At 40.8% G+C, this 27190-nt stretch overlaps 1 protein-coding gene and 1 pseudogene across 1 annotated transcript in view; one reads left to right on the forward strand and one right to left on the reverse strand.

Moving 5' to 3' along the window:
• Window positions 1-18283, forward strand: part of Rttn (rotatin) — a 104114-nt gene extending 85831 nt beyond the window's left edge. Inside the window, exons 41-49 of the mRNA XM_090352970.1 lie at window positions 2100-2205; window positions 3194-3291; window positions 4615-4692; window positions 5054-5180; window positions 9154-9350; window positions 10963-11230; window positions 15368-15471; window positions 16795-16864; window positions 17869-18283. Of these exons, the coding sequence (XP_090209096.1) occupies window positions 2100-2205; window positions 3194-3291; window positions 4615-4692; window positions 5054-5180; window positions 9154-9350; window positions 10963-11230; window positions 15368-15471; window positions 16795-16864; window positions 17869-17954 (1134 nt within the window). The 3' untranslated portion in view covers window positions 17955-18283. The remainder of the gene's footprint in view (window positions 1-2099; window positions 2206-3193; window positions 3292-4614; window positions 4693-5053; window positions 5181-9153; window positions 9351-10962; window positions 11231-15367; window positions 15472-16794; window positions 16865-17868) is intronic.
• Window positions 6664-8437, reverse strand: LOC150049570 (receptor-binding cancer antigen expressed on SiSo cells pseudogene; annotated as a pseudogene).
• Window positions 18284-27190: the final 8907 nt, after the last annotated feature.

Raw genomic sequence — 27190 nt, forward strand, 5'->3', positions numbered from 1 at the left:
GTACATTTCAGTGCGAGCACTTTGATCTTTTTCATATTATTAACACATGCAGGTTCAATACAATATAGCAATTTTTCTGTTAAGGCTAAAGATTACTTTTATAGAAAAATAATAAGATTCATAAGAATACATATAATTCATAAGTAAATACAATCATGCTCTGCATACAGTCACCATCCTATAATAATTTCCTGCCTTTTATTTTTTCCCCCTCATCTTCAGTTACACTTAGTATAATCTTTATCCAGCATCCCTGGGTCTACGCCACTGACTGATGAGGAGACCTATATAGTTGGAGGTGTCAGCCTCAGGAGACATTGAAGGCTGCAAGACCCCACTGTGCAAGCTACTTCAAGGTCACATCTCCACGCACAGGCATCAGTGCAACTATGTTATACTGTATTTAATGTAATATTGTATAATTATAATCATAATACAAACTGGCTAATTTAAAAAATTACTGAGGCAGTGAAAAATTATGAATTTATTTTTATATACAATACATGTTATATACATATATATTTTATAACAAGCAAATAGAGGACTTTTGGTCTTAAGGTGGAATTTATGAACCCTTTGAAATTGTAATAAAAATTATTCATGAGATCTCAGCTCCAGAAATTGAACCTTGATCTAGTCAAGGATTCCCAGGTAAAAGGTCCAGTAAACAGGGAATAAGAGAAGAGGAGCTAGCATCCTCATGAGGAAGCAAGAATGCCAGTGTTTTGTAGCATGTTCACAAAGCTTAGTCACCATCCATTTGGGAGCTAGAGTGGCAGAAAGGATACCAGGGCTTCTTTAAGCTTCTTGGGCCTTAAATCAAACAACTACAGGGGGGCCTTGTGGAGACAAAGGGGCAAATCTGAATTTGAACTGGGTTCTAGTTGATACCAGGAATGAGAATCACACTATATATTTGATGATGGTCTCTCTTAGTGTTTAGTCTTCAGCTTGAATTTTTATTTTGTTTTTCTACTTTTGTGCGTATTAAACATTTATTTGAGTCTGCCAGTTCTGGGGCTTGAACCTGGGGATAGCACCCATATATGCCCAGATTAGACATTTTTTTTGACAATTGAATAATGACATTTATTGATTTAGACATGTGTTGAGATTTAGGATTTCATGATAAAAAATTAAAATTATAATTTTTTCCATATATTTTTATTGTAATTAATAGAAGGGTTACATTATATTCACCAGATAGAAGGTTCACAAACATTGATACCCTTTCTCATGTCTTGGTCCCCATTTCCCTCCCCCCCTTCATCTTGTTTGCCCCCCTTCACTAACCTGTTTCAAATAACCAAATACACATACATCCAGTATATCAGATAACAAGGTGAAATACCGTAACAATATGAGATAACCAAGGGACAGCAAAAGAGATGAGAGATAACAGTACATTAAGGACAACAATCACTCTTTAAATGGCTTTTGTTTCTATATCCTGGAGGTCCTTTCATTTAGTGTCATACTAGATGGCCTTGTGTATCTAGGTTTTGTTCTATTGTAAATCTCTGCTAGGAGAGCCCAAGGTTTCTACTGATTATGACAAATGAGGGAAACCATTGAGCCTATGTTCCTTTGAGTCTGGCTTATTTCACTTAATATGATTTTTTCTAAGTCTTTCCATTTCCTAACAAATGGGGCGATGTCATTCTTTCTGACAGCAGCATAGAATTCCATTGTGTATAAATACCACATCTTGTTGATCCACTCATCAACTGAGGGGCATTTGGGTTGGTTCCATATCTTTGCTATGGTAAATAGTGCTGCAATCAACATCGTTGTGCTAGTGGATTTAGTATGTCCTTGTTTCTGGATGATTGGGTAAATGCCAAGTAGTGGAATTGCTGGGTCATAGGGTTGCTCTATGTTTATTCTTTTAAGGAACCACCATACTGCTTTCTATAGTGGTTTGTATGCAGTCTTACTACACAGACCATTCTGGCATTAATGGTTTATCAAATTCCAGTAGATTTTGCATGAAAGTGAAACCTAGCAATACATTTTAGGCAGAACTCGTCTTTTATTCACAAGACTTGAACTCCAGATTTAATTTTTCTTCAAGGCAATTTCCTCTGTGTTCTTTGCAGTTCTATGAAGGAAAAGCCTCCAAAGATCCTCTGAAAAGACCTGCCACAAATGCCCTGCTTTCACTCCTGGCTGCCAGCAGAAGAGCTCAGAGGCAGGCCTTGAAAGGTGATCTGATCTACATGGCATGCCAGCTGTTTCGGTGGCATGCTGCAGTTCATATTTCGGTCTTGTTTATTGTAACATTCATTTGTTCAAAATGTATAGATTTATCATCTCAGTTTCACTTAAATAATCGGGGCCGGGAGTTTGGCTTAGTGGTAGAGTGCTTGCCTAGCATACCCGAAGACCCAGGTTCAATTCCTCAGTACCACATGTATAGAAAAATGCCAGAAGTGGTACTGTGGCTCAAGTGGTAGAGTTCTAGCTTTGAGAAAATCCAAGGACAGTGCTCAGGCCCTGAGCTCAAGGCCCAGGACTGGGGAAAAAAAATGCAGTAAACATTCATTTATAAAGGTAGCAAGTTGCAGACACAGCTCAATTGAAGGCCTCTTGCTTATTATGCACAAGACCCTGACTTTGATACCTAGCACCACAAAACACAAATAAATGATTAGAGGAAATTAAAAGATTACATATGTTGTTAATTTTTATTTACCATGTAATGATTCTTCCTCTAGATAGTCTATAGTTCAATATTAAAGAAGATAAAGGAGTCACATTATCAGTTTTGTGATTCAATGTTAGTATCACAAACATTTTGCACATCTGAACATATACGCACAAAGCTGTCACTTTGATAGTAAAGATAATCCTGTATTTTCATGTAATTTTTCCTGTAAAATGTTGTAATTCTTCGTCTGGACATGTAAGAGAATAAGAGCAATATAAAGTCCATTAAGCTCGATTACAATTTGCTCAAAAACACATTGTACAAGTCTGAAACTAGAAGTTGTTGGGAATATCTTATTAAGAGCTAAAAATAAGTAGGCTTCAATATTTTAATTTTTATTTTTTCTCATTTGTTATTTTTCACTGATAATATTAAAGTGAATTTTTTTCAGAAATGTAAATGATTTTCAGACTTGTATTATATGTGGTTTTAACTTACTTGGAAGTGAGAAACCCTTTGACTATTGCAGATTTTGCCTTTTAGCTGATCTCATAGACAGTTGCATGGAACAGATGAAGCACATTAATGCTCAACTGAGTCTAGATTCTCTGAGGCCTGGGAAAGCTGTACTGAAAAAAAAGGTAATTCCATAGTGTGAAGTTCTGGGCAAAGGAATGCATGCATACAGTTGCCAGGTCTCCAGTCCGTCAGGCCTGTAATTAGCACAAGGTTGAAATTATGTCTAAGGTAGAAAAAAGGTCTATTCAAATAAACTGAGATTTTTATGTTGTTGGCTCTTTTGTTTTAAATATTAATTCTCACTTTGAAGATATTCAGATGAAATTTATGTGTTATATATTTTTGCTACTGTATACATTTGGTAATGTCTACATACCCATGATAGGATGTCAGATAAGAGTTTATACAACAATAAGCTCAAACTCTAGTAAATGAAATCTGTAACAACTGTAATTGTGTGTTATATCAGACACTATTCACATATTTCATATTTTCTCATTAAAAACCACTTGTAACAACACAGTCACAAAACTGACAATTGATAAGGCATGAACTTGCCAGGGAGATTTGCGTACGTGTATGCTTTTTTTTTTTGGCCTGTCCTAGGGCATGAACTCAAGGCCTGGGCACTGTCCTTGAACTTTCCCAAGTTTAGTGTTTTATCACTTGAGCCCACAGCACCACTTCAGGCTTTTTCTGTGTATGTGATAATGAGGGCTTTATGCATGCTAGGCAAGCACTCTACCACGAGGCCACATTACTGGCCTAGGTACACATATTCTTAATCTGTTTATCTCCTTCCAAGACTGATGAACTAGTACTAAATTGCTGGACAGCTTTTTTAACTTCAAGTTTACATAAACACAAAATAACATAGTTATTTAGTAGTGAATTTAGAAAGTGAATACATATATGTGTGAGTATATAAATGTACAGATTTGAGTGTGGATAAGGCCAGTGTAAAAACACTGTAGGCAAATTTAGTAAGAAAACAAGCCAACCCTTTATTTAATAATTGGTATACTAGATTAATTCATGCTTGTCGGTTTCTTTTGTGCCTCTTCCTTTTTTCCTCTCTAGCCAAAAGCCCTAAACTTCATCATCAAGAAAATCAGCCATTACCTGGTATGATTGAAAACCAGTAGCTGCCTCACTAGGCTGAAATGAAACGTGAAGGCAATTATATATGAGTTCCACCATGCTTGATAGATCAGAAATAGGTTTTATTTATGCATTTATTTATGTGTTTATTTTGGTGATAGATATGTGTCTATAGATACAGTTGTCTTCCAGAGATCATTCAGTCCCTTCAGACATACCCTGGTCAGGCATGAGCAGAGCATAGCACATTTATTATGACCCAAAGGGGAGGGCATTCCCGTAGATGAAACTGGACTAGGCCTCTGTGTTCACATCTGTCAACTTCTGTGTGTTTAATTAAACAGGAGGACAGCTTTACTAAAGAGCTCAGCACTACCATGCAGCTTCTAAGAAACTGTCTGTATCAGAATGAAGAGTGCAAAGTAAGTGGAGTTTTTCCTTGATATTCTGGTAGCACTGTTGATAGTAAGCAGTTGAATTTTTGTATTAGGCAACATAGGACAAATACAAAAGGGAAATTCTTTGACTTTTAAAGGTGCACAGTTGATTAGTCCTTACACTTAATTAAGTCTCGAAAAATTATTTGCATGGTCTATGCTATGTGTTCCTGACAGGCTGCCTGAGACTGTGCAGGCATGGAGTGCGGGTTGCCAGGGGCAAGATCCAGATGATCCCTTGTGCTGACCAAAACAAATATAAAACCAACTTTATAGTGCAGATTTGAATGCAATGTTATATTTGAATGGTCAGAGTGATGCTTGTCCTATGTCCTTTCCATGACAGGAAGCAGCGCTTGGTGCTCACCTTGTCCCTGTCTTGCACTCTCTCTGGCCTTGGCTTTTGATGGACGATTCATTGATGCAAATTGCCCTGCAGCTCCTTTGTGTCTATACTGCGAATTTTCCCAGTGGTAAGTCAAATCCATATTGACTTTCAATAATCACTGAAATGCTAGTTTCATATAATGTTGTTAAGGAACACTGAAAAGCCATATTTGCAAGTATGCTAAACACAGCAAAGTTTCTTATAGGTATTGTAAGAGGTGACAGATTTTTTGATCCCATATTTATTGACACAGAGCAGATATTGGACAGTTCAGGGAACACAGGGGCCTGGTTATATGGCAGTGGTAACCTGGATTTAAAGGAAAACCGAGAAAATTATCAAATAAAAGTTAGGGTAAAATTAAAACTTTCCTAGATTCTAGAAGAAGAGATCACCATGAAGAAAGTGAGCCCAAAATGTAATTGTTCTTATAATAGATGAGTTCATATGTTCACTGGCTGAATGGACATTTACCAAGAACCTGTTATGGGGTTATGCATTGAGTTTTGCATGCATTGAGAGGTTCAAACAACAGGAGTGCAGATCATGTGGGGTCTCTGAGACCAGAACAAGGAGTTGGATTATAGCTGGAAAGTAGATGATCTGATTGTCCTGGATAACAGGCGGAGAAGGGATGGTTGAGGGCAGCTTCCATAGCCTGGTCCTTGAGTAGTGAAGGATGTACAGGGAGCGGCTAGAGCTCAGGACAGTTACTGGCACATCTGGTCACCACCATGCGTGGATGCAAGCTGAGGCTGTCTCGGCTTTGCCAGCCTACTGTCTTGTCTTCAGCCAGCATGAACAGATGTAAACAGACCTTCATAATCTTGAATCTTGAACTGTCATTGTATATCTGATTTGTCCCTGCCTTCTGCTGCTGTTAACTCTTTTGTCTCTTCTGCTTGGGTTATCTCCTCTGTGTGTCTGCAATCTAGCCTGCCTTAGCGCATGACCAGCTTCTATTTGAAATATAGAAGCAGTCTTGCATTTATCTTTACCTGACTTACCCTTCACTTTCTTTCCTTCCTTCCTCCCTTCCTTCCTTTCTTTCTTTTTTTTTTTTTAATATCAGTACTGGGACTCAGGACCCAGAACTCAGGACCTGGAATTCTCACTAGGCTTTTTATTTTGTTATTTATCTAAGAACTTTTTTTTTTAAATATTAGAATTATTTATTTTATAAGTATACACATCGAAGGAAAACAATAGATAGCAGAGTTCTTTTTCACCATAAAATTATTTATACCCATTTATTTAGCTAGAAACACTAGCTTGAGAGGTACTGGAATATTCCATTTGTAATAATTTTTCTACAGGAAACAACTGTCGTATGTCTGGAAAATGTTGAAGAAAATAGTTGCATACATCTTTTCTGTCCTTTTGAGTCTCAGTCACTAAGAGTTCCAAGTACGTTGGCAGAATCTCGGTCTCCTGGATGGCCTGATGAATGCATTAAAATCAAGCAGTGTATTTGGATTCCATAAATACTCTTAAATCCATACGAATGTTTCATGGGTTGTGGAGCTCAGACTTCTCCTACTGGCACTATGACATCTGAAGAGTATTTGTTATGAAAGTTTCACATCAATTTTGTTCTGTTCCTTCTCCATTAGCCTCTGTGCCCCATTTTCTTCCCTTGTTGTTCTGTTGCTCTCTTTTCTCTGTCTGCTATTTTCTGCTGCCTCAGAACTTCTTCTGCTTGTCAGGCTGCATCTTCCTCCTCTCCTCAAGTACTAGTATTTTCTTGCCAAGCGTCTAAGTCTCTTCAGACGACTGATGGATAAAAGGCATATCTTGTGTAGCTGCTAGTCTACTGGAGAAACCTGTGCTACCATCTGGGATGCCAAAATTTAATGGTTCTCTCTTCTTAATAACAATTTTCTAAGTTTTCCTTATAGTTGGTGTCATGTCCTTAAAATAGTCAGGTTCCAGTTGTTCCAAAGTATTTTGTTGTGAGGCCAGGTTGCCATTGCCTCCTTCATCCCAGGAAGTCCACTCCTCCACGTCTGTCTGCTTTCTGACTGAAGTTGGCAAAGTTATTTGGTCTCCACTTAATTTTACTCCTCTGCCAGACCTGCATATTAATCTCTTTTAGGAATGAGAACACTGTTTCTAAGCAGGTACAAACTTTAAATAGCTGAAACTGAGTGATGGCCTTGGTGGGAGCCAAAACCTGCCGTGAGAGGAGCGAGGCCTGGAGCGGGACAGCAGGCAGGGCTGCCAAGTGACAAGCTTTGGGGTTTCCGGGGCCTGTCCTCCCCAGTGCGAGCGCTGCATGGCGAGGGCGGCACGGGTCCCCACGTGTCCCCACGTCTCCCCCTCTTTTTTAAATTTTGCAGTGTAGAGGATTGAATTCAGGGCCTTGTACTTGCTAAGCAAGCACTCTTCTATTGAGCAAACTCCCCACATCCCTCACTGGGCTTTTTTGCTTATGGCTGGCACTCTGCTATTTGAACTAAACCATCAGTTTCAGATTATTATTATTATTTTGCTCTCTATATGTAGATAAGAATTGATGGGTTTTGTCCGCTAGGGCTGGCTTTGAACCTTGGTCCTCAGGTCTGAGCCTTCTGAGTAGCTAGGGTAACAGATGTGAGCCACCAGTGAGTGCCCAGCTATCCTCTACTTTGTAGGGATTAACGAAGTAAGGAAAGATAAAGAATCAGTTGCTAAATATTAATAAAATATATTCGTTAATACAAATCTTTTGAAAATATACCTTGTTACTTTAAATAGAAGTTATTAGGTTACCCCTAATGTCTCATTTTATTTCTAAACGGAACTTCATCTCTTTTTTTTTTTTTTTTTTTTTTTTGCCAGTCCTGGGCCTTGAACTCAAGGCCTGGGCACTGTCCTTGGGCTTTCTCAAGGCTAGAGCTCTACCACTTGAGCCACAGCACCATTTCTGGCTTTTTTCTATGTATGTGGTACTGAGGAATCGAACCCGGGTCTTCGTGCATGCTAGGCAAGCACTCTACCACTAGGCCACACTCATGGCCCAGAACTTCATCTTTTAATGTCAGATTGGTGTAGTTGGTCATGGAAACATTGGTATTTGCAAAAAGCTGTAAACATAGGAAAGATGGTCATTTTTACAATTTGTTCATCTTGTATGTGGTAATTTTGGTGAATCTTTGTTTTCCTGTGATTATTTATAAACTGGTCTCCAGTGTGAACTCTCACAAGTTGATTCTCTCTGAGTTTTATGTTACTGTATGATCATATTATCTTAACACTAAAACATATTCTCAATTTTCATATGATTATTTTTCTCCTTCAGTAAATTTCCTGTGGTTATTAATTTATCGAGAAAACGCTGGGCTCTTTTTCCTCTTACGTCATTCTCTTCTAGTAGTTGTATAAGGGGTTTCATGTAACATTTCCATTTATGTGTACAGTGTATCATCATCATGCTCCCTTTACCCCATCTATTCAAACCCACCCATCTCCTCACATTTCCTACTGCCACAAGTGAGCATTGAATCCTATGACTGTTAACCCAGCACCCCTGTTCCCATTGTCCTCACAGCTGAGTGTATTCAAAACAACACTGTATATTGAGAAGCCAGGAGCCACCACTGAGAGCTCTGGCTGCCTGGAAGCTGGGTGACTGCACATCCCACTGGATTCACAGCTCTTTTCCTCCCCTGCCTCCTGTGGAAATTGTATTTGAGTTGTCTTTCATCAAATGAAGGCAGCAGGCCAAATTAATTCCCACTTCTAAACTTCGGTCCCTCCATTCCTCCATACAGCCTTCTATTTAGCTGTTTTTAAGAACTATTCTCTCTCTCTCTCTCTCTCTCTCTCTCTCTCTCTCTCTCTCTCTCTCTCTCTCTCTCTCTCTTTGTACACACACACACACACACTTCCACATTTATTTTGCTCCTAAAAATATAAACTTTCAAATGATCTGTTGAATTTGGCCCTCAGTGGGGTCTGTGAAGCTATTAGAATGAGAACACACATCATTTTGATGGACAGATGTGCTTTACTTAGTGGTTTTTAGAAGCTAAGCCATGGAACTGAGACAACCTTGTGATGGGCTGTTGTGTTTGAAGGTTGCAGCTCTCTTTGCTGGTCAAGTTACGGGCAGTATGTTCAGGCCGCACACAGAGGAGCCAGCAGCAGCCTGATGCTCTGTATCCTGAAGTTGGCTTCCCAGGTTCCTTTGGAGAGCACACATGTCCAGCAGATGGTTTTTACATTCCTTTCAAACCTGGCTTTGTCTCATGACTGTAAGGGAGCGATCCAAAAGGTAAGTACTTAAATCCCTCTGCATTTGGTAAAGGAGATACTCAGCAAAACAGGACCCAACGAAAACTTCAGAATGCAGTTTTGAGGATTAATTTAATATATTAAGACATTTTATTTTAAGACACAGTAAAAGGATTAAGAGGTTTGTAGAGGATAGATGAAAAATGACAGGCTAGACTGCGATCAGACCATTTCCCTTTAATTCATCTTAACTTTTGGATTGTGCTTTATCTGTCTCAAAAATGATGTCAGAAAGACAGCTGCCTTACATTTATTGGAGGTCATGAAAGTAATATATCTAATGTTTAAGTGGACCACTTGAGCAGTAACAATTTCAGTTCAATTTACATTGACAAAATGCTTTATGAAATCAGAGTCCTTTTCCCCCAGATTGACTTTTACTTCTTCATGACAAAGTAGAACATTTTTTCAGTTCTGTGTGCTTCCTCCAGTACATCCAAAACTGGACTTCTCATCACTGGCATTAGCTTAAATGGAAGGAATAAGTTAAATAAATTCTAATGCACATATGCAGTGGGAATCTTTATTTACGTGTGTATGAACTGAACCCCAACTGGGAACAATCTCGTACTCCCTTAAAAATTGAAGAGTCTGGGTTATAGTAGTACATGCCTGTAATATTAACTGTTGAGAGGCAGAGTACAGAAAGATTGTGGCTTGAAGCCAGACTGGAGACCCTATCTCAATCCATAACTAAGTCTAGTGGGGCATGCCTGCTACAAGGAAGCTGAGATCTGGAAGGCAAAAATGTTCAAGACCCTATCTCCACTGAAAGTCTGAACATAGTAGTGTGAGCTTGCTGGCTCCTCCTAAATAGGAATACTAATATTTTGTTTACATATAGATTATTTTGGACAATAATTTATTATTTTCCATGTAATAAGAGTTTGATGAGACTTGGTAGAAGGGCTTTACTTGAATGTTTAGGTAACTCTTACCTTCTAGTAATACAGGGTTCTCATCTATAAGTTTAATAGAATGATATGTAGCCATGAGACATGATTATCTGTAGTGATAAGCAAGTTATATATTTTATGTTTAGGATCATTAACAAGGCTTGAACCAGGGCCTTTCTCTCGCTTTACTTTGTTCATGGCTGTCAGTCTGTCATTTGAGCCTCACATCCAGTTCCTGTTCATAAATTTAAATAAATAACTAGGAAAAGAAAACACTCATCGGAATGATACTATGTATCTTCACTACCACATAGATTAGTAATCAGTATGGAAGACTGACTTGAGTTGTTGCTTTTTTTCTGCCCCATAGGACATCTTTTAATGAGTGAAAAACTGCCAGAAGATAGACCAAAAGAGAAAACTCAAGGGGCTTGAAACAATCTCTAAACTGTATTATCAGTCCTAAATAATTGAACAAACTCTATTTAGTCAATCCATCACCAGGAAAAAAATGATCAAGGATTAAAACTGGAGGCCTGTTTTGTTCTCCATATCTTTTTATACTTGGAAATAATGTAGATGAGATATTTAGAAAATATGGAAAGACTGTATTAAAGTTGGGAAAAGGATATCAAAATACTAGCTAATTGGTCACCAAGGGAGTAAGAAAATGACATTGTTTCTGTTTGCCCACAGAGTAACTTCTTACAGAACTTTCTATCTCTACCATTGCCAAAAGGAGGAAATAAACAGCTCAGTAATCTGGCCATTCTCTGGCTGAAGTTACTCCTGAATCTATCATTTGGAGAAGATGGGCAACAAATGATTTTGAGGCTGGATGGCTGTTTAGATCTACTCACAGAGATGAGCAAGTACAAGCACAAGAGCAGCGCTTACCTGCCCCTTCTTATTTCTCATAACATTTGCTTCAGTCCTGCAAATAAACCCAAGATCCTGGCGAATGGTAAGCCTTCACGCGCGTGCGCGCGCACACACACACACTTTATACCTGTGATTATTTGTAGACTATTCTCTGTTTAGTAAACACTTCCATGTTTGTCCCTGTGGGGAGGACTCAGGCATAGCTTTAGCCTTCCATGGCTTGCTGGGGTCTCTTGAGGTTAACAAATTCTGTCCTTCTTGAATACTTGTCCATGCCATGGGAGAATTAGATATGGGAGGAGTGGTGAGGGGCAGGGGTGCTCTCTAAGCTCATGTTCCACCCTCACCCCTTGCTCTTGAGAGTTTTCCCTGCTTCTCTCCCTTGTTTTCAACCAATGCTACTGTGTAGGTGCACTTTGTAGAGGAGCTATACCTCTTCATCATGCTTGCTGTCCTTGCCTCTTATCCTTTCATCTACTTTCCCTGGATCATTTCTCTCCATGCCATGACCCGTTTCCGCTGTCCTGTGTGATGGATGTGGATGGATGTTTCTGTGAGCACATACACTAGCCCAGGAGCTCTTTTTATTGGGAACATGTAGAATTGTGCCTGTTAGGGCCCCCATAAGTTTCAATGAAAGTGTGAGTCGTGGTGGTGAGAGAGTGCAGACCCCAACCAAACAACCGTATTAGCCTTATAGAGACGTTATCTCCCAGGTGGAGGGCAGATGGAGATGATGACTGGTAAGGACTCAGGAGAAAAACAGAAGCAAATGAGAAAAAGAGAATGAAATGTGGTGACTTTGACTGATTCACATGGGAAGTTTTGTTAGAGACATTGTATTATGGTGATGGGCTCTCCCTAACCCTCTAGGCCCAAGACCTCCATGCCCGGGACCCTCTGGTCTAGTGACTGCGTCTCCATGCTTTGTCAAGAAACTGTAAACTGTCATTCAGTGCCTGGCACATCTCTCCTACGTCATCAGATTCATGATTCACTTTTTGAACATTCATATGCTTTTACTTAAGCTCTGCTCAAGTTCTTTCTACTGTGTGGATAGTAATGATTCTATTTTTCTGGTAATAGCTGCTTTCAAGTGGAGCTGGCTTTCAGCTTATCTCAGTCAACTTGTGGTTTTTCTTTCTTGCTTCTCTGCTTTCACCACCTGGGGATGTACCTCAGAGGTTTCCTTCCCATGCTCTTCTCTGTGTCTGCTTCCAGCCTTACATTTGTAAAATGAGGATAATAGTAAGCCTACCTCGGGGCAATTAGATGGCATGTGACACATCTGTTGCTGGCTCTAATACATGGCAGCTCCTCATAGCATCTCTTGTTACCTATTCATCCTTCTCAGAATACACATTTTCTTTGGAGACCACTTACTGTGGTCCTACTGTAGAAAGAGTTGGGAGAGGAAAGCACTTCTGGGAAACCACAGGAGAAACCTGCAATTTCCACTTCTAGATCCCTCTAGATTTCTTTGGACCCTCTCCTTGTAATCAGGAATGTTTTTCTCTGCCATGAGCTTGAAGCAGATCATGGTAGGAAGGAGCTTCCCCAGTGCCCGGAGAATTGGACTCAGTGGCTTTCTAGGCATGGGTTGGATGAGACATAGCAGTCGTGTAGGCCCTCCAGAGCTGCTACACTGTGTCCCAGGCTTTGGCTTTCTCTTCCACATGGGGATCAAGTCAGGAAGCCCTGGCAAAGTGAGCCAGCTTGAAATTTCAGGAGGGGAGGAGGTTGCCTGTCTGGTGGAAAACAGTGAAACATCTGGTGTAGAAGGTTAGGAATGGAGTGTGCCCTGGAGCTAGCCCTTACTGATGAGCGTTGAGCCACAGCACTCCTTGCTTTTGATAATCCAGTCAGTCAGAAGACTGGACAAACTATGGTAAAAAAATAAGCAGCTAAGAAGCTAACGAGAAAGAGACAAAAGGTAAACAAATACAGTCATGATACTCACTAGACACTGTGGTAAAAATGAACTATACAACCTGTGGATAGCCAGGATGGGAGGGGAAAACTAGGAGCGAGCGAGGAAAGGAGTGACATTGGTCCCAGAAGAAATGTACTATTTACGTGGCTTAGGTTACTAACCCCTGTGTCCATCACCTTGAGAATAGCAATTTAAAAAGGTAATGAAAGGTAATATAATTTTGATTGAAAGCCTCTGTTGAAATACATAAGAAGGATGTAGGATGTTCTGTTGCCCCAAGGAAATTTGCTGAGCTTCTGTTATGAGTGTGGAGGAGAGGCCAGGGGACAGGACCATGACGGCACTATTGCTGTAATCCTGAAGAAAGCTAAGACACCGATGAACTGCTCCCATAGGAAAAGGGTGAAGCAGAGTCATGTGAATGACTAAAGAGAAAGGAGAGCAAGGAGCAGCACTGCAGACTGCCTCTCCTGGCTCTCCTCCCCAGGGATACGTAGTCTGAGTTGGCCATGAACTTGGCTTGATAGATAGTGCCCCTGAATCCCTGCGGAAACAGAATTCCTGTCTGATGGAGGAGAGGAAGACATTACCACTTTCTCTCTCTGAACTTCCTAGGTATGATTAAATGACTTTAATCATACCATATTTAGGTAAGGTAGTGACCAGCCTGGAAATATTTTCAGGAGCTAGGAAACAAACTGGCAGATCTGAAATAAGAAAAAAAAATCATTGAACATTATGGAGTACCTGATAGCTTAGTTGCATGTAACTATTTCAATTAATTAAATATGCAATTTTTCAGTCATACTAGTTACATATAGCTACTGATTATCAGACTAAGTAGAGCTGGCTATTATAAATACTTCTGCCTTGTTGGAAGTTATAGTGGCAGCATTGTCTTAAAACTTTAATAGCCAAAATTTAAAAATTTATCTTCAATAATATTGGGCTTAAGTTAGATATGATACAAAAAATAATTTAGATTAGCAAATAGATCATAGTTAGAACATAGCAGAGCTAGCCGGGCATGGTGGCTCACACCTGTAATACTAGCTACTCAGAAGGCTGAGATCTGAGGATCAAGGTTCAAAGCCAGCCCGGGCACAAAAGGACTTGAGACTCTTGTCTCTAACCTCTAGAAAACGGAAATAGGGTTGTTCCTCAAGGGTAGCCTTGAGCTCAAGAGCTCAAGGGCAATACCCAGGCCCAGGGGTAGGATGGTAGCCTTGAGCTTGAGGAGCTCAGGGACAGTGCCCAGGCCAAGCTCAAGCCCCATAATCCCCCCACACAAAAAAATAGCAGAGCTAAAATGATTAGAAAGAAATAACTATGTTATAATAAAACTCATGACATGGAAAAATACATAAAATTAAATAAAATTCTGTGACATGGCAAATTCATTGAGACAGTCTGTCTAATAAATTCCTAGGAGAGGAGAAAGAAAGGAGAGAAATGCTATTTAAGAAATAATGGCTACAAGGGCCGGGAGTTTGGCCGAGTGGTAGAGTGCTTGTCTAGCATGCACGAAGACCTGGGTTCGATTCCTCGGTATCACATACATAGAAAAAGCCGGAAGTGGTATTAAGGCTCAAGTGGTAGAGCTCTAGCCTTGAGAAAGTCCAAGGACAGTGCTCAGGCCCTGAGCTCAAGCCCAGGACTGGCATATCTATCTATCTATCTATCTATCTATCTATCTATCTATCTATCTATCTATACACACAAATTTTAAAACTGTTCTAAGACATTACTAGGCAACTTCAAGAAGCTCAGATCATTTTAAGCAGATAAAAATAAATCATGCACTCCTTACCTAGTATGGAGAATCTGCAGAAAACTAAAGAAAAATTTCCCTTGATAAAAAATAACTTAGAAACAGGAAGTCCAAAAGTCCAATAGCTATGAAAGACATTGAATTAATCAGAAACCTAGCAATATAGAAAATCCTAGGTTCAGTAATGTTACCAGTGAGTTGTACCAAGCACTGAACAAAATAAATGAATTATAAGCTATTAAGTACTTCCTTCTGAGATATTGTTGATCGTCACTTAAATGTGCCTTCTGAACTTAGTCCAGGAATGTAGGTAGTCTTGATCTCTGGTTGTTCTTCATCTGTCGTGAAAATGAGTGGTCCTTCTGCACAACACAGTCATAAAAGATTGTTTTTGCCAGTTTGTTGATTCCAACTTCATATATGTTTTAATGGGGAAAGCAGATGTCTGACTAGTCCATAGAAAAAAGCAATGTAATGTCTGGAACTGAATTTTTGTTAAATGTGTTTATTTTTAGAAAAAGTCATTACTATGCTTGCGGCCTGTCTAGAGAGTGATAATCAAAATGTTCAGAGGATTGGAGCAGCTGCACTTTGGGCTCTGACTTACAATTACCAGAAGGTCAGTTTTTTAAAACATGGTTCCTATGGGGTTACCACAATGAATTCTTCCATACCCTTAAAGTATGCAGCCCCCCTCCCACCTGTAATCCAAGCTACTCAGGAGCCTGAGATCTCACGATCATGGTTCATAGCCAGCCTGGGCATGAAAGTCTATGAGACTCTTATCTCCAATTAACTACCAGAAATGTCACTGTGGCTTAAGTGGTAGAATGCTAGCCTTGAGCTGAAGCGCTCAGGCACAGCACCCAAGCCCAGAATTGAAGAGGTCAGGGACAGCGCCCAGGTCCAGAGTATAAGCCCCACAGCCAACCAAAAAAAAAAAGTCATTGCTATACCAGGGCAGGACAGATTAAACCTGGCCTCAGAGACCTGTGTTCTCATTGATCAATCACCTAATTCCTTCTCTAGTAACTGAAATCCTTTTCATTTTGTCATTCCATCAGAATGTCACAGTTCAGCAGAGTACCTGTATTGTCTGTTTTGAGTTTCCTTGTCAGTTTAATTTGCCATTTTGTACAAATTTTATTTTTCCTAGAAATGTGTTAAGGGAATGTGCGTCTTAACATAGGCTGACTAGCAGAGTTCTGTCCAGTTACATGGTCTTCCTCTCCTCTGCGTGATCACTGAGTTGAAATGAGCTCAGTTCATGTGAGAGGCAGCTCGGGCCTGCCCAGGGAGAATGCAGCTCAGCGGCCACTCCTGTTCAGTCTCTTCTGTGGCCTTGGTCTTCTCTTTTATTGGCAACATTTCTCTGAAGAGAAATCCCAGTCAGGATATAGCTGTGAGCAAGCATGCGAGCAAGCATGCAAGCACGTAAACAAGCAAGCAAGCAGATGACAGTGTTAGGACAGACAGCTTCCTGGGATAGCGTCATGTTTGTGTGCTGGTCATCCCACTGGCTGGGACACATTGTCACCACTCACCCAGTGTCCCATAGGATTTGGTACTTGGTCATCACTCAGTAAATATTTATTGGCCAAATTGTAATATTTGGAATATTTTATCTGAAATCTAATATTTGAAGAATACCAAGTTCACTAAGGCTTACTAGTTTAGAATGGCAAATTGGGACAAGGAATAAGAGAAGGTGAAGAGCCTGGGCAGTGGTAAAAGAATTGTATTACTTTTGAGAAGGGTGGCAGGAGACCTGAGAAAGTACCAAGGGACGGGCACAGTAGTACCTTCTAGAATGAAAAGCTCTCCTTACCGGGGGATATTTTCTAGTGGCCGTTCAGTGCTGCTGTTAGCGCTGGACGGAACTAGTTAGAACTGGGCAGAACTGGAGACTAACTCTCCTGGATTATCCTTTATTGTCTTGTAGGCAAAAACAACCTTGAAAAATCCATCTATAAAAAGAAGAGTGGATGAAGCATACTCCTTAGCGAAAAGAAGTAAGTTTTCTTATGTAAGGAATTAGAATTGAACATAGGAACTACTTAAAAACACATCCTCTGCTTATTGAAATATTTAGGCAGGTTAAAATGACAGGTATTTTTTTCCTTTTTATACTGTTAATTGAGCTTTAGGAATCTTCTTTCTTTATCAGTTCAATAAAATTTGCCAATATTTGGTTCACTCATTTCTTTGTAACATTTTTTAGATAATAAAATGTTCTGGTACCTCATTTTAAAATAAAACATTTGAGACATAATAATTTCTTAAAATGTATCTGTTCTTTCTCCAGGTTACTGTTTTTTGACTAAATTTCCAGTGACTTCCAACATGCTAAGAGTGTGTTCATAGTGAGATAAGAGCCGGGCCCAATTAGAATTGACCTTGAGCTTCTGCTTAAGGATGTAACACCAGGGAATAGTCTCGTAGTCTCCTAAGAGCATGTGCCCCTATAAGCACATTCCCCACTGTCTGCATGATCCGAGAGGATTTCTGTCCACATTACTCATTTTTAAGTGACACCAGTTTTCAGTGGGCACTGATCACTGAAAATTGAACATTCCTTATTACATGACAGTTGAACTGTGTCTTTCCTGAACTGCCATAGATCTACTAGTTGCTAATCTGGCTTAATAGTCTGTCTGACTATTGATTTTTAGAGGTGGAGCAGTTTCAGTTTGTCTCTAGTTGTGACTATGAATTATTAAGTTCCAAAGTTTTTGCTTTAGGATGGTGGTGCATGAAGTAATTGCATTCGTTTGAACATAATGATGCCCATTATGAATGTGTCTCTAAAAAATTTTTAGAAAAACTGTTAGTAAAGAAATAAATGTAAATCATGACTTCTTGATCTTTAAAATAGGAAAATTTTTTATCACTTTTAATACATTGACTTAAGCAGAAGTTTATATACAAGCCTTACTCATTTGTGTAAGAGATTCCACACTGAAGTGTCATACTGTTTAATTATGTGACGTTGCTCACTCCTAGTTTTCTGTCTCAGCTTTTTCAGACTCAGAAGAAAATCCACTAAATGCCTACTATTTGAAATGTCTTGAAAACCTGGTGCAGCTGCTGAGCTCTTCCTAAGCCATGAGGCTACCAAGAGGAGAACTGGACCTCAGACCACTCTGTGCGCGCCTGCCGCCTGCTACCTGCATAAGGCTCCTACTCTGCAGATTGGTTGCCGCCCTCTTCTGGGAGAAATACGGCTGCTGACTCCAGGTGGACGATGCCCACTGGGCCCGTCCTGGGCCACGGCTGACAAGCTGATGGGGAAAGCAGCAGCATTCTGTGCAATTTACTCTGTTAAAATCCTATTTAATATTTAATAAAACATTTCTAGAAACTGAAAATCACATCATTACTGCTTGCAAATTTTTCTTAGTCTCATGCTATATCGATTTTAGGAACTAATAAACAGTATTTTGTGTGTGGGGAGTGGGGAGAGAAAGCAATTGAGGGGATTATTCTGAGCAAAATGATGTTTGAACATAATGAATCCCCTCAGGACTTGGGACAGTTAAGGCACACCAAACAACAACTTCGGTAGGAAAGTTGCAGCTCACACCTGTAATATTCTGACTTGATTCTGTGGCATTTCCTTGTAAGTGCTCATTGATAAGTAAATGACATGAATTTCATTGTGACTTCCAATCTCAGTCATTGTCAGGACTTTTATCATTTAATCTGTCTTGTTCTAAAATATTAGTATCCTGTGTTCAAAGTGAATAAATGGAACTTGGCATGGTAATTTGGCCCGTTGCCTATGCTGGTTAATGGTTGGAGTAGATTCAGGCTCATGAGCCTGATTTTTCTCAACCACCAAGCTTTACTGTCTTCATTCCTCTATTAAAATAGCCATCATTGTGTTTGGATTTTGTGGCTAATCACCATTTTCCTGTAAAAATTTGCTTTCCTTAGGGAAATGATCCTTTTTGTTACGGTTCACTGATTGATGGCTTCACACGTCAGAGTGTGCTGTATTTGATTATCTCTTGAGAGTTCATGGTAGGACCATAAACTAATGAGATTTGTAACCCATTCATTAGACCACCCAGGGGTGTTGACAGGTACAGCCCGGGAGGACTGCAGAACTGGGACAGGAAAAGGGGGAAGCATCAGGAAGACGTCCACTTCCATGTGTTGTGTCCAGGAACATCCATGGCTAGATGTGCAGTCAGTGCTTGACAGCAGTCCTTCCCATTTGCATCCACATTGTGCCTGTTCAGCCAGCAGGGAAGATGCTCAGCAGAATGCTGGAGTATTCCATGGCTGCCTTATCCCTGTGCACCCACTCTGAAGAGGCTGGCTGCTGCTAGCTGTAGAGTGCTGACTTTCCAGGTGTTAGTCTTGTGTCCAGAAGAATGTGGGTGGATTCCCAGGAGATGCTTACTATAACTTAAGAATGTCAGACTAGTCCCCAGTTTTATAGCAAATTGCCCAGAAGAAAGGAATGACTTGGAATCATGAACAGTGTAGTGATGAAATGGAGACTTGAATCAATCTCTTGCATGGCAGCTCCAGTTCAGACAGGGATTCTGGAACCAGGCAGGGAACTACTTTGCAGCCTCCATTTTTTCTAGTTCCTGACATGGTGAAGAGAAGGATGGGTGTGATCTCTGTGTTACAGAAGCTCATATCAGCTGTGCCTTGTGAAGCTGTCAGCAGTAACACTGACCTGAATTTGAGACCTGGCGCAGCTTTGGGGGAGGAGGTAGCCACCCATTTTCCTTTTTTGTGATGTGAAATAAGCTCATCCACCTACAGTGACTTTCCAGTCATTCACAGTTCTGAGGGTTTTTTTGATTCTCTAATCTTAAACTGTGATACTACCCAGATTTGGCAGAATGGAAGCAAGAGCAATAATTAGCATAGCTCCCTTCCCTATATCCAGCAACTGGTTTTTTTGTTTGTTTGTTTTAGTACCAGAGAGAGTCCAAGCCCAGCATAGTGACTCATGCCTAAAATCCTAGCTACTCAGGAGGCTGAGATCTAAGGTAACCCAGGAAGGAAAATCTGTGCGACTCTTTATCCTCAATTAACCACCGGAACACTGGAAGTGAAGCTGTGGTTCAAAGTGGTTGAACACTAGCCTTGAGCATCTTAGGGCCATTGCCTAGCTCCTGTGTTCAAGCGCCATAACTCACAGAAGAGAGAGAGAGCCTGAGAAAATAGTTAAAAGCAGACATTTCCTGAATCTTGTGGAGCTGGGAACAAGCTAGCTGGGCAGTGGAGGGGTCCCTGCACCTTGTGGACCCCTGAGGCAGGCTCAAGGCTCTTGCTGAAGGTAAGCGTACCTCCTCTATGATGTTTCTGAGAAGCCTGAATGCTTAGCATAGTAATTGGGACAACTGACTCTGTCCTTTAGCTGTTATTAGTGGTTACAAATCCCCTCAAATTCCTCTCTAATAAAATGACTTTTTTTTTTAATCCTTCCAGACTTTTCTCCTTTCAGGGAAGGGATGTGCTGGGAAGCATTCTGCTCACACAACTCAGGTTTCCCTTTCTACGGGACTGCAATCAGCTGGAAAGATCCACGTCCACAGTCTCCTGGCTGAGTCCTACCACCACTCAGGAAGTCATTCACTGGGCCCCAAAACACAGCAGGATGACTTGATATGTGTTATTTGTCCGAACGTCAGTTGGTGAAATATTACTTTCTCTATTTCACTTATAAAGATGGAAAGTTCCAAAAATTACTACCTCGCTAGCCAAAAGAAAACCTTAACATAAAGAGTGCATCCATCTAAGAGAAGCTGTTTCCTTCTTTCTACCTGTGGTTCTTGTTCTGTGATCCCCAGAGAAAGAGAATTCGTGATAAGAAAAATGCTGAAGTTTCTGTGAAGAGAAAACTAAGTTTGCTCTTCCTAAAGAAATTCCTCATACCACTCAAGTGATGAATCATGTGGGACTGAGTAATAGTGAGCTGAGCCCGAGGCTGCGGTGTACAAAAGACTGGCGGAACCCAGGAATTCTGAGATTTGGCAGCCATGCACACAAGGAGCTCGGCATGACTCTGTGTTTTATATGTTCCCAGCCACAATTATCGTTGGGTCTGCTCCTTCTGCAACTGAAGACAATCTGTTTCTGAAAGAAAATACAAAACCCAAAACAAAACCCAAAACTTTTTGAACAGTGCTTCACAAAGCATCCTTCTGGGAACATTCAGTACATTTCTCTTAAAATAAAACTTTTTCATGCATTTCTTTTTCAATGGCATCTTCCTGCGCTGTCTCTGCTGGTGGCTGTACCTGTCCTGTTTCTGGGTCCCACTTGGAATCATGTGGCATTGGCATTGGACATTCCTGCAGCAGAGCTGGATAAGCTCTGAAATTCTGATTTAAGGCCTTCACTAATGCATTGTTTTCTTTGACTTACTATGGAAAGAAACATCATAAAAATGGAAGTTTACTATTTTTTTCCCATCGTTACCAGCATGAATTGCAAGGAAGGTCCATTTTGAGATGTCCATATCTGCTTATTTTCCCAAACCAATAACAAATGTCATTGTTCCATGTGTATGCAAAGTATACATGACTTCATCTGCCCTGCCCCTCCTCCCTGTACCCACTCTTCACTAGGGACCTATTTTACATTCTTACTCAATGTCCTTTTTTTTTGTCAGTCCTGGGGCTTGAACTCAGGGCCTGGGCACTGTCTTTGGACACTCTTTGCTTAAGACTAGTGCTCTGCCATCTGAGCCATAGCTCTACTTCTGGCTTTTTCTGTGTACCCAGGAATGGAACCCGGGGCTTCATACATTCTAGGCAAGCACTCTACCACTAGGCTACACTCCAAGCCCTCAAAAATATCATGTTCTTTGAGTGCGTGTCAGTTGTGCAGGGGGTTTCACTAAAGCAGTTCACACCTCTGTAGGGGGTTTCATCTGACTGACCCACTCACAAGCTCTTATTTCCCCTTCACCTCTACTCTTCAGTGTTCAATGAGGGCAATCTACTACTTGTGATTCTTTTCTCTTATTGGTCAGATAATTGGGTTGTGAAGTATTTGTGTATGGGTCTAATGTCTAGTTCAGAATTACCTTCTCTGTTAGGAAAAGATGTGAGAGTCTAAAATAACGAGGACTTCATTATTATGAAGAGACTTCTCCCCCCGCTTCTGCCCCCCACCCTTCTGTTACTGTTGTGGTCCTTGCTCCACACCTGGAACCTCCCAGGTGATTAGTACATAGTCACATGTCCTGTGGTGGGGACAGTACAGTGGCTCTGCTTTCTGGACATTTCTCTCTACACATTCTGGACTGTAAATTTTTCTTGAGCACCAGGAAGGAGAGAAAGAATAGGAAAGGGCTCCTCCCGCTATTCATTTTCCAGCCTTCCAATAAGGCCAGTTCAAAACACACAGCATATGGTTGGTTGCGGCTGCAGAGGGAGGCTGGGAATGGACCCTTCCTGGGGGTCCTCTGGAAGCAGACAAGGGGTCGAGGTATACGGCTGGGCAAACACAGCCCCATGAGTAATGATCTACATGGACTTAAGAGAAAAACAAGATGCTCCTTGATGCAGAAAGATTCTTCTTTAATGCGTCCAATCTGCATTTACCTCATGATTAGCTCTGTTTGCAATCCAGAGCTTGAAATATTAGTATGAGAATTAACAAAGCAAGATGGCCCTTCAGGGTGGAGTCAGCGTTTCTCCCGTACCTTGGGAGAGGTGGATCTTCCTGATGGAAGCATCAGTTGTTGCAGTGCCCTTTGTTGCCATGGAGAAAAGAGGCTGTGAAGACAGAACAATTGGTTCAGACGCGTTTCCAGTGTTCTTGCATTTGAGAGACGTAACAATATGCACCCCATTTTATTCCAGAAATGAAAACGTGTGGTGTTCCTTCTCGAATCTTTTGGTTAAGGAGGCCTTGGTGACTATAGTTTTGTCTTTCTGTGAATACTGGGGGGATTTTTTGGTCATAAATCACAGCTAATGCATTTGGATAATTCACAGGTTCAGTTTCTGGAAGAGAAGCAAACACTGATACCTATTTTAAGCATTCCAAATGAACTGCTTCCAGATTTGTATTACCTTAAAAAAAAACAACAACTAGGAATTTTTCCAGGTATCTACAGCTTTTTACTTTCTCTTGCAATTAACACTCTACCTCACATCAAATAATTTGTGATTCACTGCTACCAATTATTTGCAAAAGCCTTCAACTTAGTTCTTCTAGAAAGTTTTTTTTTTAATTTTTCACACATCACTAATAGTTTACCAAGTTCTGTACTTACAAGACTCTGTGTTGGAATCATCTAGAAACACATGCAGCCATAGCTTGGTAAGCTGGAAACTCACCTGGCAAAAGCTGGAGAAAGCCATGTGCTGGAGGGTGTTGTATGGTGACCTGTACCCGTGTGTCTCAGCGGGAGAGTAGAGAGAGGTTTAATCTCAGCACCTCCTTTCTACGTCGTCAGTCATGAGAAGTGATGTGACTGAGTTTTTGAGATTTCTTCCAATTTTTTGTTTTTGTGGTTACTCCTTGCCTTGTTCCCTATAATTAGAACAAAAATGGAGGATGTGTGTGCATGCTCAGAGGTTATTCTCCATGCACCTTTTCCCCCAGGGCCTTCTCTCTGGCATGCTTAATTATGCCCTTTTTTCCTTCTGACCTCTGATTAACTTCAGCTTCCTTCTGGTAGACTTCTTCCATCCACCTCCGTGTTTCTGGCTCTGCCTGTTTTAAAAGGCCAAAGTGAAATGTCACCTCCCCCATGAAGCTGTCAGATATCCCAGCTGAGATTCTTTTCTCTTCGGAGTTTTCCAAGACTGTTTCAGTATTTTTGGTTTGCTTTGTGTCCCGGCTTTGGTGTCCCTTCACCTCTTTGCCCCAGGTTCTTCTGACCTGCATGTAGAGTGACGGTTCCATTCTTTCATAAAGACAATTGATTCAGATTTGGAACGTTTCATTACATACAGCAGATACTCAGTGCCTATTTATTCGAATGATTATGAAAAAAGCTTTATTAGTAAAAGTTATACAAGCTTATGATATAAGTTAAGCTCAAAATTCTTATTTGTCAGGATTCAAAACCAAAGGGTTGAGTTATGGAGGTTTTGTTTAATTTCCCACTCAAGGCTGGCTCTTACCATTTGAACCACACCTTCAATTCACGCTTTTTTTCTCTGCTTAATGAGATAAAATGTGTTTCTCTCCAGGCTAGCTTTGAACCTATGATCCTTAGTTCCCAGTCCCCTAAGTGGGAGGATTTATCGACACGAGCTACCCATATCTGGCTGAAGTGTTTTGTTTTACACTATTTTAGGCATAGAATATATTTGTATTGTGTTCTTTAAAAATGAAAGCAAAAGAGTGCTTCTTAAAGACAATTTCTATAATAGCGTTTTAATTTAGTAGAGGAAAAGATAAAAATCAGTATTTTAGCAATGATCTGAAAATGTAGTTAGTCAACACTCAATAAAAAGCATGAACCAGTGGAGGCTTTCAGAGCCCATTATATTACTGACAATTTTACTTGGGATAAAATGTCAGTATCTACTTTTTGAAAATAGAGCCACAAATTCTGAAAGTTGTAAAAGTCACATTCTACTTCTAGAAAACCAGAGGCTAGTTAGTACCACCTACCAGGGCTGTGGAAAGCACAAGTCAGCTTCCTTTGAGTTTCCCCATCTCAGTGCTCAGATTTGGCAGCTGGACTCCCACAGAACCAGAATTCAAATAAATCCAGTGTGAAGCTGTCCTCTTTGTACTAAAAGAGAAGAGGGAGCTATAGTGAAGTCCAAAAGGAAATGCAGTCATTCAACTTAATGAAAATGGATGGCACAGCTCCTTCTCTTCTAGCCTGCCTCCATGTGGGAAATGGCATTTCTAATTGCATCACTTTGATTCTTTTTTCTAGTTTATTTCTTAGCAGCAGCTGGCAACACACAGCTTCATCTGGAAGAATGGCGATGCCGCATCTCCTGTGGATAAGTTTGAATCTGGACTCAAATGAAGACTTTCTAAATAGATAAAGTCTTACCACAACGGGAAGCCCCGCTGTGCACAGCACTTCCAGTGTGTATTTAAAGGTTTGACGTGGCTGAAGGTCTGTTGCTGACCAAGATGCTGAACTCCCAGGACTACCGGTCCCTCTCCAAAAATTCACCTCTAGGAGGTGTTGACCTTAGGAGAAACTGAGGCACAAACTGATTGGGAAACAAATGGTGGTGTATTGAGATCTGGGGATTGTGGTGTGAAGTTAGTTTGGACAAAACATCTCAGGAGACTCTTCAATTAACCAACAAAGCATTGGACTGGAGATATGGCTCACTAGTGTTGACTATGAGTAGAAAAGCTAAGCAAGAGCACCAGGCCCTGAGATCAAGCTCAAAAGAAAATGGAGAGAGAGAGGGAGAGAAGGAGGGGGAAACTACTTCAAAGCCTTTCAGATTTCTCCTAAGTTTTCTTAGCCACTGAGAGACATAAGTAACGTTGGGAGCACACTCCTTTATTAACACACCTTTCTTGTTTCCAGTTCAGTCTTCATGGTGAAAACTGAGCCTGTCTAGGGCATTCTGGTTTTGACGTCTGTATGACTCAAGTTGCACATGCCAGAAATGGACTTTGTTCACCATTTTAATCTGTCAGTCAATCTGTGCTCTACAACGTTAGGCTAAGCATGCCCAAATATGTGCCCACAATCCTTCTTTCTTCTCTTCTTATGCCCTTATACTCAGGAATAAACTCCTCAGAAGCATGATTAGAAATGGGCCTACCTTCCATGTTTCCTCCTGTAGGAATGTATATCGATTTCTCCAACAAAATCCCTGGCCTGCTCTTACTTAATTGTTTGAATTAACCCCATCTTCTCCTTGCCCATTGCAAATCATTACTCTTTCTCCATGCTTGTGTTCTTGCCATTTCTATTTTGGTTTGGCACTCACCAACATGTCGGCCAATTGCACGTGAGCAAAATGGAACTCTAAGGTGGCACCCTCAGAGGCCTCTAGGCTTTCTGTTTTGGACTCCTGATGGGGGTAGCAATGGAAAAAAGTTAGGCTGTCCCTGATGCAAATGGGTTCATGAGCAGGTTCATGGCCTGACTGGTTATTCCTGCCATTCTGCTTCTCAGCTATCTTGGCACCAGTCCACCATCTTTGCTTGGAAGTTTTCCTAATTAGTAGGCAGCCCTGGGACCTTAGGCCAACTAACAGCCTTGCTGTTAAGAGGACTGGGTGGAGAAGGAAAGCACTGACGGGTCAACCACAGGTCTCGTATTGACTCTTAGCCCTGAGGTCTGAGAGGCAGGAAAGATTACTTCTGTCCAGCCTGCCCTCAGAGGTCTAAGAGATTACAAGGAGTCTTCATCTTGAAAGGAAAGCTAAAACCAAAATAGCCTCAGAGATGGTCTGAGAGACTGATCTCTGTCTTGTTGCTGCCAACTTGAAGTTTGGAGGGTTGGCAAGCATGTCTCTCCTGCAGATCTCCATTGGGGTCAAGAGCTCCCGAGGGAGACGCTGGTCATGTGGGATGGCTGGCTGGCTGGACGGCTTGGATTGTATGTGTGTGAGGAAGGACAAGTAGAATTCCAAGAGCTAGACTCAGGAAATTAGAACCAGGAAGTAAACTGAAAATTAAGTGCAGGGAGATTTCCCTCCCACCATACCTCTCGCATTTTTTCCTTCTATCTACAAAAGAAGTACACTTTCAGTATGAAGGTGCATTGAAGGGGAAAGATAGGTTGTACAAATTAAGTGCAAGAAGGCTGAAGTGATTCTATTAATATCAAAAGAGATAAACTTCAAAAATAATCTCAGCAGAGAACAGGAAGGTAGCTTCCCTCTGCCTTCATAGAGCCAGAGCTTACAGTGAACAGAAAGTTCACGGGCAGAAAAATAGTGATCAAAATTCTGCCGCTGTAGGTAGAGCCAAGGGGCTATGAAGAAGAATCCATCCTTTACACCTGCTATAGAAATAATTAATAAATAATGAGTAGTCCCAGCAAAACAGATGATCAGGAATCCAGGCAAATATAGCAAAAACTAAAAAAAAAATGCATAGCCCAAATAAAACAAACATCACCTGGATGTATGTAGGGCAGATAAGAACACATTCTGCAGCTGAGCAGATTCTTGGCTCTTTTGTTGATTTACCAGGAGTTCAAGTCCAGCTGCCTATCTGCAAGTTGGCACATTTCAAAAAGCTGAACTTCATTTTTTATTATTTTTTTCCCCAAGGCTCTGTCCAATGGGAAAGAGTATGTCTATTGTGTCACTTTCTGTTGTAAGCAACCAACAACTAGTTTCGGAGTGGGGGAGGGGCGGTCATCGTGGGAAAGGAAATGTGACTACTGGCTCATGAAAAGGAGGGTTTGG

This window comes from Megascapheus bottae, chromosome 19 (genome assembly GCF_031878675.1).
Source record: "Megascapheus bottae isolate mThoBot1 chromosome 19, mThoBot2.hap1, whole genome shotgun sequence".
In the NCBI taxonomy this organism is placed as follows: domain Eukaryota; kingdom Metazoa; phylum Chordata; class Mammalia; order Rodentia; family Geomyidae; genus Megascapheus; species Megascapheus bottae.